Source organism: Motacilla alba, chromosome 4 (assembly GCF_015832195.1).
Source record: "Motacilla alba alba isolate MOTALB_02 chromosome 4, Motacilla_alba_V1.0_pri, whole genome shotgun sequence".
Taxonomy (NCBI): domain Eukaryota; kingdom Metazoa; phylum Chordata; class Aves; order Passeriformes; family Motacillidae; genus Motacilla; species Motacilla alba.
Genome location: NC_052019.1, coordinates 47,317,623 through 47,334,647, shown reverse-complemented (window position 1 = coordinate 47,334,647; position 17,025 = coordinate 47,317,623). Strand labels below are relative to the sequence as shown.

At 37.4% G+C, this 17,025-nt stretch overlaps 1 protein-coding gene across 3 annotated transcripts in view; it reads right to left on the bottom strand.

Annotated features, from left to right (window-relative positions):
- The window catches only part of TBCK (TBC1 domain containing kinase), an 87,412-nt gene that overhangs the window by 19,607 nt on the left and 50,780 nt on the right, over positions 1-17,025 (bottom strand). For all 3 annotated transcript variants that reach the window (XM_038135066.1, XM_038135067.1, XM_038135068.1), the window contains exon 23: positions 6,792-6,970. In XM_038135066.1, the coding sequence (XP_037990994.1) occupies positions 6,792-6,970 (179 nt within the window). The remainder of the gene's footprint in view (positions 1-6,791; positions 6,971-17,025) is intronic.

The following is a 17,025-nucleotide window of genomic DNA, read 5'->3' as shown; positions in this document are numbered from 1 at the left end:
CTGTACTCTTCCACCCCCTCCACCATCCTGATTCCCCCACAAAGCTCCCTACTTCAGAACTCACACCTTGGGAAGTGCAAACAGCAACTTCCAGCCAGCTGTCAATCAGAAACATCCTCCAAAGGTCTGCACACAACTTCGTAGGCAGTCCACAAAAAAATGGAAGTGAGCTCTGCTTGCCAAACCAGCTCATTATTTAGGAAACACAAGGAAAGGTCATCTCAATGGAATAACACAACTAAGTGAATAAACTGAGTCAGCAGGGCTGAAAGACACAATATTCCCCTGCATGCAGCGGGGCAGACATGCTGCAAACTCAGTTATTGCCCCTGATATGATAAAAAAGGCAAAAGCTGCTCACCACTGCATGGAACCATTCCAAAAGACAAAGCTGAGACATAATCCAGCTATGCCTGAAAATACTCACACAGGCAAGAGAGTTGCATCCAGAAAGTCTTTTCTATCCTCCAATACTTCCTAATAAAGTTAGATCATGATGATACTGCCTCCTGACTCCACTGAGAAAGCATACAGCACCTAGCCTGACCTGAGGTGCAGTATGGAAGAAAATGAGGTATCCTAAATTCAAGGCCAGCTTAAGGCAGGCTCCTATAGAGGCATATGTTGAGAAAACGAATAGGGTAGGACAGAAGACTGAGGAGCAGAGGTAAAAGGCACTTTAGGCTGACATAATACAGCTCTTCCCCACATCATGAAATTTGTGTTAATAACACAGTTACACAGCACTGTGCTCTAAGACCTAACTTTCACAGCAGTATGCATGGCACACACAGGAGTGTGCTGCAAGCTGGAAGCTGGAATTAGAGTTGTTGTGAGTGGCAGGAGGTTGCTACAGCTGTGTACCTGGCCATGTTTGTGTGGGAGACAAACCATCAAAATCCTTCAGTCTACTTCTTCTCCAAAACTTGACTTCAAAAATTTCTCCGAAACTCTATGCTTCTAGTGCTACAAGCACACAAAGAAAAAATGTAACACCAAGTGGATAATTCCTCACTGCAGTATCTAATTGTGCTTATCAGCAGCTGAATGAAGCATTAAGCTATTTAGATCTGTGCTGGTCCTAAAGCATGTTTTAACACACTCAGTGGGTTATTCTGACTGTTACTTCTCTCCTAAAGTAAATTTACATAAACACTGCACTTTCATTTTCCCTTTTTTAAATGCAGGCCACTATTTTTTAAAAATAAAATACAGATTGTTTAACAAGGTATGAAATATAACTGCACTTCCTAATAAAGTTAGGAAGTTAGGCTTGAGTTTGGCTTCAGTTGCCAAAATAACTTATTTCCACTATATCACTCCCTCTCAAAGATAAACAGAGTCAGTTGTGAAATACATGAAAACAAACAAAATAACAACTGTGTCTTCACTCAGCCAGCCAGATTTCAAATCAGGACCATTAGAGCCTGAAAAATCACTAAAACACGGAGGTGTGTAATTATTTCCTAATATTCTCCCAGAATCTGATTTTAAAACAATTTCCAATTTGGAAAAAAATTAAAAAGAACATTCCTACAAGATGCAGACAGAAAGAATCAGCTAGATTTTTTTTTTAATAATTAATTTTACTGGTACAATTGCCCTTTCCCCCTCTGCACATTTGTTAATCAGTCACGGAATCCCAATTGTGGGAGGTCTAAAAGGTCAAATGCACCCAGCTTTCAACTTCAAAGTGGGTATAATCACAAAGGCTTATGAGGAAGGACTAGTGGACAATCAGTGAATCCAGAACCTGAGCCTAAGGCTGCAGCAGAGAGTGCTCTGGCTGCTCCAACAGCCCCAATTACATTCAGAGCAGATGAACACATCCCAGGGAGACCTTAAAACCAAGTCTGTGCAAAACAGGCTTAGAATCCTTAAGTATGAGCTAGAGTGAGTGTCTCACCAACTATTACAGTCTCATACAGATAGTATCTAGATCATTACGAACATATTCCTTTAATTCTGCCTCAATTAAGCAGTACATTTGTTTCAATGAGTTTACATTAAATTTAAATAATTGCAATTTGTATTACAACTTCAAAAAAACCACCCACAACATTCATTAGAAACTCCAGAATTAACATTTAACATCAATTATTTCCTGAGCCTTATATTTTGTATTTTATCCACTCTGGTAATTTAATGCCTCATTTTCTACGAGAAAAAGTCGTAAAACTATAGAAAATAAATACAGATTTTTAAAACCAGTCCAACTAGACAAGGTGCTAAATACTGCTTCCTTTAAATTATTTAATCTGCAGAACCAAAGTTCTGGAAGCAGAGGTTTCCTTACACTCCCTACAGCCTGGTAGCTGCCTGCCTGGCTTATGAGTATCAAAAAAACCTTGAAAAGCTAACCAACAAGCAGAGAACATTTTGAAGTTTGCAACAGTTGCCAAAATATTTGCCAGAATGTGATTGGCTTATGCCTAATTAAACACCTATTTGTTTATTACGCACAAGAGAGTGACATAAAAAGTGCATTTTAACCAACTCTTCTAAAAAATGACAAATAACCCCAGCTTCTCACTCAAGCTGCTGGCAGCTACAACCAGAAGAACAGAAGTATCAAAGGCAGATGTGAAATAAATTAGAAGCATTAACTGAGATCCTGATCACTTAATGCTTCGCACAATTTGAACTAAAGACAAATTTGAGTAAGAGCTTTCTGTTAAATGTAAGAACAATGGAAGAGGAAAACAAAACCAAGATCCACGCAAAAACAGAGGACAAAAGAAACCTGAAATGGGTCCAAGGCAGTCAGAAGACCCTTTAGGCAGAATATAAGTAACAACCTTTATGAACAGCATGAGCATCACACAGACATTTCTTAGCTTGTACACTGAAGCAGAAGTGTTGGTATCCACTACTGACCATGCTTCTGTCTGAAGAAGAAATGGATTTACACACCAGTTATTTAATGACTTAATATAAACCTAGCCAATATATTTTTTATGGACAAGTACTTTCTAGGTGCAGACAGGAACTCAGAAGCAATTAAGTGCTGCTGTATGACAAACAGGCCTGAATTTCCATCTGTTGGAAGTCTATCACACAAGCTATCCTTCATTAATGGCAAAGAAAAGTTATCCTCAGGGAAATTTTTTTTAATCATAAATAGTATGAGCAAAAGTTTTTCATATTTGTGTTGTTTGATCAAGCCATTAAGTCATGTTGCTGCTTAGATATTTCCACTACATCATCAAAACCGAAACCCTGAAACTGTTGGCATTTAAATCACTGCAAGGATCAATAAGCACCTGGTGGACTTTTCTCCAGTTGAATGTTTCCATTCCTCAATACCTCTGAGGAACTCCCACCCTGGCAAAGAGAATCAGGAGTAGAAAAAGAAAGCAAAGCTCTAATTGTATCAGTCTCTGGATTTCTGTGAGTTCACCTGCCACAGGTGAGCAGATACTGATAGAGAAGCTGCAACATTTTCTCCTTTTTATTTAGAATTATGGAAGTAGCTGGAGAGAGTGCATGTCTACCATATCTATAATAATGGAGACACAGATACAGCAGACAATTGGTATATTACAGTGTTATTTCTCTCTGTGACTCCTGGACATTCAGGAAAAATACTTCAGGAGTTTCCAGGGTATGAAAGTTTCAGGAAGAGTAAGAAGAAAAAAACATCAACCATGTACTGGTAAAGTAAAGTTACAGACAAAATTGAGTAGATGGTAACGCAAATTCAGTATTTAATGTAAATTCAGAATTTAAAGGGTTTTTCCGTTGTTATCTTTGACTTTTTATCTTTGTCAAAATAAACAATGCAACCTCACTTAAGATGCACATTCATTCTCTCTGAAACTATTTCCTCCTTGAGATTTTATCTCAGTAGAAATATGCTTACTGGCTGAAAGAGTAAAAGATTAAGCCACACACAAGTCCAGGAGGAAAAAAGAGAGCACCCAAGCCTATTTATGAAGTTGCAAATAGATGTCACTAAAATAAAAACTAAGCAATGCTAGTGATAAAAAAGCAGTTTTGTTTTACTGACTGCTGATTTAGGAAGAAAAATGCACACCCAGAGGGGAAATACTTCTCCTGTTATTATTAACCAAAGCACAGTAACATGCAGATAGACACAAATATTTGAGTTGCCAATAAAAAGCACTTAAGAAGCAAACTGAAGCAGTGTAGAAAAAAAAATACAAACAGAGAGCTAAGAGACAGCTGGTGTTTACAATTAAAAACACTAAACATTTAATGTTTCAAGAAGTCATAAATTACCTTCAGAAGCAAACCCACAACTTTCTTCACAAAAAATTCTTTTGTATCCTACCCACTTTCAAATACAGAAGTGACCCACAAATATAAAACTGGAGATAGAAATGTAGTGTAAAGTCCTTGTCCAAAGACTCACCAACTAAATAGGTAAGGAAACAGAAAAGTTATTTTTTAAGAGCTAAACTGCAGAACAAGGACATAATGGTGTTTTAGAAAATCCATTAAAGGATACTGTGTGTACTAAAGACTGAACTCCGATTTCACCCCTTTCAGGTAGATAAAAAGTTTCCTCATGGCAGCAAACACCAGCAGAGGACATGTTTGAAGAAAGAGTTAATTCCAGGATTAAGGTTAAAAAAAAAAACCCAAACAAAACCAAACCACACCACTTTTGTGTGTGTAAATAGTGTATTTCACCAATAATTTCAATTCAGTTTTTATCAATATTGCTCTAATCCCTGAGAAGTGTCATTTTATGAAGATAAACATCCAAAAGTACAGCCACAAGTGAGAGGTAGCTCATTATGGACTCATGTTACACAGGACTTTCCAAGTCTGATCTACGGCTCCTGACTGAATCATAACATATTTGACTTGTATCTATCTGTCTCAAAATCTGACACACAAAAATACAGCACATGAGAGCAAACAATACATTTACAGACTATAATTTAAGAAATGAATAGTCTCTCTTGTGTTGAAGAGATTAGTTTCCTCTTTGCTTACATATTTCTGTATAGATCCCAGAATTTATACTGCTCTCTTTTATATCATGAGCTAAAATAAAAAATACAAAAATCCAAGAGCAACCAAAAGACCCAATATAGTTGTGCTTTAAAAGATATTAAACCTTTAGCTGCACTGCAGTAAATGAAGAGGACTTTGCTGTTAGACAGACAGAACTAGAAATGAAAGAGAAGTCAACAGAAGTTCTATTATTTATTTATCTACTCTTTAACATACCAAAAACATTTGCTTAATTTCTTGGAACTTGTGGGATGCATGAGCCTAATTACTGGCTTTATAAACAAACACAACTTCTGGCATGAAAACAAAAACATTATCAGGAAAAAACACCCAAAACATTTCTCAGAAAACAGAAGAATACTAAAAGAAACTTGCTTGATCTGAAATAAGGATTTTTCTCTCTGTTACAAATACAACATCTTTTTATTATTCATTTCAGTAGACCAGGGCTTTCTACCATCTCCCTCTTTGCTATATGCAAGTGCTTTGACTCTTCCTTTTACACATAAAGGCACATGCAAATGCTTAGAAGACTTCTTTGTTTACTCTTTTGTTATAACATTCAGGAAAGCTAGCACATACACAAAGTCATTTTCACTGGTAGCACTGTCAGACATCTGACCAGACTGCCAAGAGAGACTGAATACTTTCCCTGGAAGTGACCTTAACCTGATGGATCAAAGCCCTGGGCAACACCACCTGAATTCAGTGTTGGACAAGTTTTCTGCAAATTTGTACCAGATGACTAATTCCTATCTGAATTAGTCTATGAAAGTGCAGTCCTTGGCTCCTTCAGAAAGCCTCTCTACATATCTCCAGAGCAGCACAGCAGCAGTTGTGCTGACTACAATACCTGGATGACAACATTGAGTATTCCCCTGGAATTTCCTTTTCATTTCCCTCTGCCTTTCTAGATCCACCTATTGTTTCTTAAATCCTGTAAGATTTTTCAAGTTTCCAATTGTTCTTCATTTGCATGTCTGCACTTGCAGTCTGGATTTTTAGCTAAGGCTTCCAGAAATTACAACAGAAATAAAATAAAAACTAAAGTAAAAACTAGGAAAATGACTGAATATCAAGCTTCAGTTTAAGGACTAAAAAGTAAAGATTCATTTGAATGACAACAACACTTTTTAGTTTCCTAGTAGTTAGGAAAAACAAATAGAAAGACTAAAACCTGATGCAATTCACCAAATAGACATAGAAGGTCTATATATACTTCCCAGATTATTGGAATGCTCATGAATGAAATGATTGTTGGAGAATGTGGAAGAAGAAAAACACCAGGAAAATAAAATTTAATTTTTAAGAGACTAGCTAGATTTATACTGTTACGAGGAAGGAAGGGAATAATTTCAAATCACCAGTATTTAGATAATGCAACTGTCAACAGAAACAGCCATTACATTCTACTAGAGAGAGGGGAGAAAAATAATTTTGCTAATCTGGGTATCTATTTAATGTAGATATTCTCTTAGTTACTCTTTGCCAAGATAAAACCAGGCATAACTCACCAACTAAACTCTCAGAGTAACTTGTGGCATGTCCTTTACCTGACATGCTAAGATGGAAAAAACAGCCAGAGCTGCCTGCATCACCTTCCAGTTACCTATTCTCCCTGGCACACTGTTCTTTTTACTGCTTTTCTCCTATGATAAAGCCTGCTTGTAGCTCTGCAGGCGAGCTGTGGACTTTGGTGGGCTGTTGTAAGAGAACTGAAGGAGCAGGATTGGGAGAGGCAGGAGAAACACACAATCTGAATAATCTGAACAATGGTCCCTGATCCAATTCCTAAGGCTGCTTACGAGGTCGCTGCGAGGAGCTTCCTGGTAGTCGGCAGAGAAGCAGGACAGGGAGGAGCTCCTGGCGCCGTTGCTGTCGGCGGCCGGCCGCGGGGGCTGCGCGTACTGCCTGAACGTGGCGCTCTTGGGAGTCCAGCGGAACAGGTTGATCGACTCGCGAACACAACGTTCAATGTCAATCTCTGGAAGGGATTTCAAGGAAAAGCAAGAGATTCAAGAGAAAAATATCAGTAAAGCCAAGTAACCCAGCTATGACATTGCTAAATATACATATACCCATCTATACCTTTGTCTCTCTGTCCCTTGCTCAAAGGAAATGTAGATTTCAAAAGCATTTTCCCGTTCAAAAAGAAAAACGCTCCAAGTTTTTTTATTAAAAACTAGTAAAGACATTTTAAGAACTAATTTGATCTGTTTAAGGGAAGTGTATCAGAACTTTAACCAATGCAAAGTCAGGACAATAATTGAAACCTAGTCGTCGTAAGACATTTTGAAGTCTTTACAAGTCAAACTATTGACTATTCAATGCAGATTTGTGCAGTTCATCAAAAGTAGATTTCATACAGTGTACAAACATCAGGATTTCTGGATCAACTAAGTGTCTTATTTGTCAGTTAAATCCTACTAACAGCCAGATTGAAAGCTTTCATCTACTGAATTTTGCAAAGCCTGCCATTTTGACAAAGCTGCATGTTATCAGTTTGCTGAAAAGCAGGGGTTTTCAACATTAATTTGTGCTTGATGGCAAACATAACGGATTGTTTTAGAGATTTTAGAGAATTTTTTTAAACAAACAAACGAGCAATACAGTCCCAAACCAAACCAGACATTCCCAATGAAGCATTCTAGATGAAAGGGTGAAGTGCCATTGTGATAATATATTACTCAATTGGAAAGGAAAACTGACACCTATAAAATGATAAGCATCCTAAAATAAGATGTGGTCAAATAAAAAGCAGGAAGCTACACTGAAACAGGTATGTAAAAGGAAAAGAAGTAAACCTGTTGTAATTACATTTTTTGCAACATTAAGCATCCTGCCTGTATATATCTTCTAACAACAAGTAACATAAAAGCCATTTACTCTATAACCACCACAAAAGAACTGGTTAGTTTTGCACCAGTGTGTGGTCTCATGAAGAGCAAAAATGATCCTAGCTTGCATTTCATGACAAAACTGATGTAGTGCGACAGACAAACAGCAGGGATATCAGCACTTTCTGTGTCTGTACCAAGATCTTGTATGATTCATTACAACAGTCAAAATTTAGATTAAAGCATCAGCTTCTATGAAGAAAACAGAGACATCGTAGCCAGGCTTTATCTGTAGATCTCAAACAGATTTGATGCACTGCCATCAATCACTCATTGCCATCAGCAGATTTGATGCCTTGCCATCAATCTGGGAGCTACTCCAGAAACCTCAGTCATTAGCAGGGTGGTGAGCAGAAGAAGCTGAATTTGAAGCATGGAGCAGAATAATCTAGTTGGATGAGATTATTGACTGTTTAAAATCTGGAAGATGTGATCTATTACTCTCCCATTCAAAAAGCTTTCTGTGTTCAGGTAGGATACAATCTGCAGCACATGCTTTAACTCCATTGGTGACAGTATGCTTATGTGCTATCGTGCTCCTAAAATTCTGAAACGTCTGAGAGCAGAGCTGTGGCTTACCCAAACTTAATTCCAGCTCTAAAAACCTTTCTGTGGATGTGTGAAAGTAAATCACAATTTTCCTTGACAATATCAGGTTCCCTAGCTGCTTGGGATAGTAGGTGTCACAGATAAATGGACTACATGATGTCTCAACAGTAGCTAACAATTTCTCATTTCAACTATAATGTAATAAAAGGCTGTTATTCAGCATCATTCCCAAGGAAAATACCCACAACTGGAAAATTTCACACAATCTCTTAATTCAGGTAAAGAGTGGAGATGCCTTCCACTGTTTATTTTTCCTCAAGCTCAGAAAACATCCAAAAGCACACCATCATTACAGTTGCACTTTTTTCTACATTTCTGAAAACCTATTTTATTCGTAAAAAGTTGAGAATTTCAGTTCAAGACTAGTACATTTATAGTGGGGCCATAGTTTATTTTTTTGTTTTGGTTTCGTTTGTTTTTTTTTTTTTTTTTAGAGACTGCTGTAATTGAGTTATAAGACCCATTTCCTGAGATTCTTAGCTAAGGAAACATTAGTAGTACCTCTGTAATAAATGATATTAATGTAGAATTTAGCTAGTAAAAAAAATGGAACAACAATAATTAATAGCATGAGAAGCATTTGGCTGTGAGAGGGCATAATAGCCAACATATATCTGAAATTGAAAACAGAACTGGGGGATGGAATAGGAACACTGTTTGCAGTAAAGCTATGAAAAAGCTGAAAGGAGAAATTGAGACTGACAGTGTTAAAGACTGAAACAGCTTAAAATATTTTTCCTAGAAACATGCTCTGTAATTTCAAAAGAAATCAATTTCAGAGAACTGGTAAAAAGGCTTGGCCACTGGAACAGGCTTCCCAGGGGAGTGGTCACAGCACCAAAGTTGATAGAGTTCAAGCAGCATTTGGACAACGCTCTCAGGCACATGGTGTGACTCTTGGGGTATCCTGTGCAGGGCCAGGAGATGGACTCAGTGATCCTTGTGATCCCTTCCAATTGTGTGTGTGTTTGTAAAAAAACATCATCAGTTCCCACACATCAGGGTGTAAGTAAAAAATGTAGAAGTCTGTTGTTCTGTGATTTTAGAATGCTCGGGTTCTCATTTCTTCAAGCAGCATTTCAGAAGGACAGTGGGTATGGCTGAAAATGAAACTCCACAGAACAAGAGAGAATTTTCAATGGTTTGTGGAGGAAGCCATCAAAAACCTAAAACAAATTCACAGGCTGTCAATTAATTCATCTGCTTCTCAGTAATGCAAAATAAAAACTACAGCAAGGCAATTCTGGTTTCCACAAGTAACAATAAAAAAGCCCCACAACCACAAAATGCCCCCCAACAACGTGCAAATCACAGGCACATGCATGCATATAATATGGGAACAGTCAACATCTAGCACCCACAAGGGAGACAAGACTATGGGTGGTGAAAGTATTTACTCAAAGAATTTACTCACATTCTTTTGAAAAAAAACCCAATTACTTTCAGGATATTGGAGATTAAGACTACATTAAACTGGTATAAATATTTACAGAATATTTATTAGTCACGTTCCATGAACAGGCTTCACACTTGAGCAACCTTCAAGCCCTTCTTCATCATTTGTTTGCAATTTTGGTTTAAGAAAAATCACTTCCCGTCAGTAACTAAAATGCAATTCAAACTCATGCACCCTTGCTGGATAAGATCTTTTCTCCTCTTTTTGGCTAATAAGTAAGGGTCTGCTGAGCTACTTCAATCCCAATTTCTTCCCATGCCCTTTCAAATATACGACAAATGAGTCAGTCTCTGGTGAAATGTCCATTTTTTGATATCTCCCCAAGACTTTTTATTCACACAGCATTATTCCTGCCTGTACTCTCCCTGCTCCCAAGTCACTGCATTACAAGCCAGAAAACATTAGAGCTTCCACATTATTAGAAACACACCATTGGTATGTCAGAAGTATAAATATATCAAGGCAGAGCCTAGATTCTTGAACAGGACTATGAACAAAGGAACAGAGACTACCTCAGCACAATGCCAGAGTACTTGACACTTGCAAACAACTTAGAAGAACACTCTTCTGAGAGCAGGGTCTGCCTAAATCTCCAAGAGTAAGCAACAAATGAAAGTAACATTTAGAAAGGATGAAGAGGGCATGCTCACTCATGGAAATGTATATGTAATATCTCAGTGCTCTCCAAGATGCCCTCACTGGGGTATTTTGTAGTTTAAAAACAATGTGCCTTCTGTTTTTATTAAGACAAATTATTTCATTGGAAAATCTGTAATGAAAATGTGCCGAATAACATGGTGTCATTATATATGAAGTGTGGAAAAAATTTAAGCCTGACTTAAAACACAATAAAAATACTATAAAAATAAGTCATAATTTCAAAACTTAGTACATCTTCAAACTGGTTTTGAAAAATTGCAGAGTACCTGTATTTCAAAAAGTCAAAGCTGGAACCCAAGTATCTTAGGAACCAATGTCATAATATCAAATTCAAATATTATGTTTACGAGTTCTGGCTCAAATGAGCTCAAGTATTTCACAGTCAAGCAGCAACCAAGTCTTACAGGAAACAATTCTACGGCAACAGCTAATTGCTCAGCATCAAAAGGCTGTGTCTGACATTACTAAACATGCAAATAATACAGCAATTGATAAAGGCAGGAGTAGAGAAGGGAAAGAAAAGTGATCTAACAGCAGCATCTTAGTTTTGCTGTGGCCCCATCCTAACATTAAGCCTACTGAAATGTTTTGCTCCTTTTCTGAACTAAAAACTAAACTCACTGTTTATTCTAAAATGTTTTTCATTCTGCTTTTATGCTAAACTGTAACTTCTTACCAAGCTGCTGCCTGCCTCTATCCACAGCCTCAACTGAAAAGGATAGCTCACCCTGACATAGCTGCTTTTAAAGCTATGTAAGTTTATTATTACAGATACAGGAGAGAAGTAGATTGCACTTGAAACAGATGTTGAAAAAAGCATCAGTTTAAATGCAGTACACCTGTGACAAAAACACATAGAATGTTTTATTTTTACAGCAAAACTGGGTGTGCATATGTTGTTCACAGCAAGTGAAGGCAAGTAATGGAGAAAAATGTAAGATGAATGGTTCTTTCCCAATGAAAATCTACACAGACTAAGTCTTTGTGTGCAGTTAATCAATTCCAGAGCCTTTTCCTTGGGTAACAGGATACCAGTTAAGAAACTCAGCCAAAATAAACTGCTTCTGCATTTTGGGAATAGACCAGAATTATGAGTGTGGTTTGACATCTCCATCACAAATACTTTATTACTACCCTGCCAGGCAACATTAGCTTTCACCACACAGCCACATAAATAGGCCAGAAAATCTCTGTGCTATGAATGCTCTGGTACTGAATAGGTCAGTCAGTTCAACCTCCTGATTCCTGCTCTTAGAAGAAATAGAGGTGAAAGGCCATAAACTCCTTTTTCCTGATGACATACAGAAGAGTGTGCATATTTAAAAGGACAAATCTAGGAAGAGAAGTGACATTTCTATTCAACATCCCTGTATCTATTACTGTAAGAAGGTTATTATAAATGAAAAGGTCAATGCAGAACTATTCTTTTTACATTATTTATTTCATACATTGCAGGATAGTTGCGTGACTTCATTTTTTTTTTTTTTTGTGGACAGCAGTAGAGAGAAGCAGCAGTAAACACTATGAATTATTCCCTAGACATTAGACTGCATAAAGGGCAAACATGGATTCTTTTCTTACTTGTGATTGTAAAAATTCCTCTGACTCAGCAGTTCACTGGAAAAGTTTGCTAATGAATTCCTTCCAGTATGGAAACGTGATGGTGTCAGGATTGACATGAGCAGGGAAGACACAGAATGCCAAGTGACTGTACAAAGAGTAAAGCTTTATTGTAAGTCAATCACCAAATGCCACATGCTATGTCTTATTGAGAAAGACAGAAATAGATTACATAAAGACTGGAGCTAAGCTCTGACAAGAAAGCACTTTTTAAACTTTGTTATGAGGTGTGCCAGTGCTATTGAACAGCAGGTATTTCTGCAAACTAACAAAAGCACAGGAATTCCCAACATATAATGGAAATAGTCAGAGGGACACTACTGTGCAAAACTTGAGAAATACACAAGGGGAAACAAAGCAGCTCAGCAGAAAAATGAACATCAATTCATAGGTAGACAATAAGCAGAAGATGCATGAAAGGACAGGTTTATAAAATTGCAGGGATCAGCTTAGAGGATAAACTAGTGGTGCCACCAACACAACATCCAACAACAGTCAATTTTTGAAGGAATAACTCTTTTTGGGCTTTTCTATGTTCTTTTTGTTATATTTTTTGCTCAACATCTGTTAAGTCAGTTTTAGAATATGAAATACCAGTGAAGCTCACCTTCTTTATCATAAATCCATGCTTCACAGAAATAATATGCAAAATATTGAAACTCAGCAAGCATAAATAGAGATCATGCTGTTACAGGTTTCCATCTGGGTGGTGACCATGAGCTACCTCAGTTATTTCCCAGGTGTAACAGGTATAAACCTGTAAAAAACTCTACAGTCAGAAACTCTGACCAGGCCAAATGCTTAGAAAGCTGATGATTCTCTCAAGAGCCATAAGCAGAAGACCTTTGCATCACCTCTCCTGTTCGCCTTCAGGATACTTATAAGGAAATAACATGAAGTAACTCAGATTTTCTGCTTTTAAAATAAGATGCAAATTCAGGTAATTCTGAAAACGAGTACCTGTTGCCATGAGAAAAGGATGAAAACCTCTAATTTGACCTGTTCATTCCCACACCAATGACGGAAAAACTCTGGGTAAAGATAAATACAAATAGAGTATTTAGATCTGCCTAATGAGTATCCTGAACCATGGAATACAGGCAAACTGCTAGAGCAAGCAACATCTTATTCAGGATTGAAATGTTATTTCCCACAAATACAGCAACTGTAAACAGGAAGGAGAACCATCTTGCTTATGTACTCATACTTAAAACTGCTTTCATTTCCAACAAAATGCTCTAGCCATTTGGCACGCAGTAGATAACTCACTGAGATCCAAAACTTCCAGTATTTACTACTAGTCAAGTCTGTTAGTGTTTCACATAGCAAAACTAATAGCTTTAAGTAACTAACAGCAGCCCAACCTTGTCAGTATACATTTTCTAAGTTATTTAAAGCTTGCAGCATAATTAACCTACTCATAAGCCACAGGAAAAAGTTCCCTTATTCTATGAAAGAGCTAAGTTAACACCCTCATTTGAATTTAAACATGAAAGCAATAAAGTACATTCAAGACATAAAAGTTTGTCATTTCAGGGTTGCATTCCCAGCAGTCAAGTTTGTGGTTTATCAGCTTACATGACTGCTTACATGATTTGTCTCCTTAGAATGGTGCTATGCTTTTTTTTAGCATGAAGACTGAATAGATAGCAGGAGAATGTCTAGCTCCTTGCCTTGCTCTAAAGCCAAATGCAATGTGTCCAGCCTATCCCCCCGCCATCTCCTACAGATGCTTGGCTTCACTTCTTAAATTTTTGAAGTGACAGAGTTGCCACCTGACACACCCCTGCTGGTTACTCAGATATCTATCAGCATTTTCAGAATGCAGGCAACATTGCTCACATACAATGTGAGTTCTTCTCAGCTGGGATACCTGCCCTTCCTGAACAAGTTTTTCCCTTCAATATTAAGAATGCAGTCCTGAAATTTATTCCAAGGCTGCACAAAGTCTCACCTTTGGGTACAAACCCTGCTCTAGTTCTCCATGTTTACTTTTGGTCTTCCTGTTGATCTCTACTAAACTCCAGGATACTCTTAAGACATTAGGAATGAAGAAATTTGGACAGAGAGAATAAAATGCCTCATGCAGCTTTATAAAGGCAAGAGTTTAAGTGAAATATTATGTGAAAGTAAATCAAAGGGAATTGACAGCTATCCCAAAGTATAAGAGCACTGAGAGCTCACTTAACCTCATTTCAAAGCCCTTATTTTGACAGAAAGATTTTTCTAGCTCTCAGTCTACACTGCCATTACAATCTGTATTTAAGTAATGTGTATGTCTAGTACAATGCTAGATATACACTCCCCAAATATATCTACAATCATATAGAAATGTGGTGATAATGTACATTTCAATCAAGAATTTGTGCAGCCCATTTAGAAATTCTCCTCAATTAACAGTTAGAGAACTAAAGATCATTGAGCAGAACATTTTACCTGTACAGGCAAATAAACATATTCAGCATAAAAAAATTATAAACAGATATCCTATGAGGCACCTTGCTCTGCCAGCAACAGTCTCTGCAATTGTAAAAGGAAAAAAGTCTAGTCCCCAGTATTGCTTTCTAAGCATGAGTCTAATCCTGAATTGGTTGCTATGGTCATAGTTTCAATGGGAAAAAAAAAAGGAAATATTTTCCCAAGACACCTTTGTAATGAGAAAAAAAATTCACTGTATCTAGCAACCAAGCTCAGATAAAACCAGCTGGAATTTTGTCAGCTCATGCCTAGAAATTGTAGTATGTTTGACAGTCTATCTTCTTGTACTTAGATTTCATTTCAGTATAAAGGTGTACAAAATCCTACATGACTAACAGATGGATTATTCTATTTTCTGAAGTGCCTTTTCACTATGGAGAGCACTATCAGGGTTCTTTCAATAAACAGGGGGCATAAGCTGTGTGTCAGACTGTTTTTAAGACATGGACTAGGAAAGTTCTACTGAGGAACTCACTTTTCACCCCTTTTATGAAGCACCATCTCTTGTGGCAGACAGCCCTTTCCTAAAGGATATATTTGGTTTTCTTCTGCCAGTGACAACTACAGACTACAAGAAAGTATTTCAGTATTTTTTTCCTTAGTGTGTTGCCCACTCCAGCATTTCTCTTTAGTCTCGAGAGGCTAGAATCTATAATCTAAAACTGTTTTCTTTGTGTCACAATGAGTGGAAAGGGTGAATTATTAAAGAATTCGCAGCTTCAGGTAAAACAACATCAATCTTATAGAGTCTGACACTAACAGACAGTCTTGGTGAGCAGGTATGCCCTAACAAATCTCTCTGCTTCTGTTCCAAAGCCAATAATCTTGAGGAATTGCAACATGAAATACATCTGTATCTCCAAAAAGCCATCTAACATAGCAAAGACGAGCAACATGCTCAGAAAAAGATGCTTCCATAAATATCAGCCTGACCTACATATTTCAAGAAAAGAACACTAGGAAAAGTGACTTCCTTTTAAATTCTGATGTCTTTTGATATTTCCAATCAATATTTTTGTCATAGTTACAACACCATTATCATGTGTATCATGTGAAAGAGACCAAAGTGCTGTTTTTCTTCAGCTGTACTGTAACTTGAAAAAGTAGTCAGCTTCACTAGCTCTGCAGCAAAATACTTTCCAGAGCCATATTCCACGAATGACAACAGAGCAATATGTCAAACTTTTGTAGCTGAAGTTAAAAAAGTTTCCTTTTAGAAAAGCTGCCACAGCTTCTGTTCCTCAGAGCCTTAATCTAAGCAATAAGATATTTTCAAAAGTGCATGAAAAAAATCAAACTCTAATCAAAACATTCTATTATCTTTCTTTTTTCTACTGCTCACTGGAATATGAAAAACCACTGCATCTCTGTAAATCCCTTTAAAGGTGGTGTTTTAATCTCTGAGGTTACATTTTCCTTGGAGGAGTGGTGAAACAAATGGGAACAGGCACTAAACACCCACAAAATCAGTGTGGACGTGGTGGCCAACCGTCATTTTTTCCTCTTAACAGATCTATATTAACTAAATGCTGAACCACCAGAAATTTCAGTACAATAAAAGCATATGGATCACAGATGTGGGCAGACAAAGGATTTTTAGGAAGCAAAACAGCAGAAAGTAAAATGGTAGCTACCCAGGGTCAGAAACACATCTAAAGTAGAGCCTTCTGATATGTGTCTAATTTTGCTGCTATCAACAGAAATGCATCATTCAAAACTGCTCCATACAATCTTTGTAGAGAATTTCCACTATTTTTTAACCTTTAATCCATTTATAAGCTGGATGCAATCCTTCTAAGCATTCGTACGGCTTCCACCATCATGGGATTCAGCAGTTTGGCACATCACTAGAATGGCAATGGATATAATAATTTCTCCCACATTAGAGAAAATCCGTTCCCTGGAGAATCATTTATGACTGTGGTTTGATGACAGCCAGATCTTGCATCTTAAAGCTACATGCCTGTGTCTTACAAAGTTTTCCACTTCAGCCATTTTACTGTAACTCCTCATTGCACTGGATTGCTTTTCTACAGTCAGTCTGTATGAACCTCCCATCTGAGGCCAAGGTTCTTCCTTTGGAAGCACTGACTATCCTGGAGTCAGCAAAAAGAAACCTTCCTAAGGTGAACAACACTAAAAGAATGAACCCTCCTCTTCTTCCAAAATTACAGAAGATGAGCTTATTGAACTAACCTAAAAGGTTTGTTTGAGTATGTTTTATCTCATGTTTAGGCTTGGTATATCCCTATTGTCTGACAACATCTGTCCCCATCTTTTCATCAGTTCTCAGAAGTCCATAACTCACCTCTGTATGCC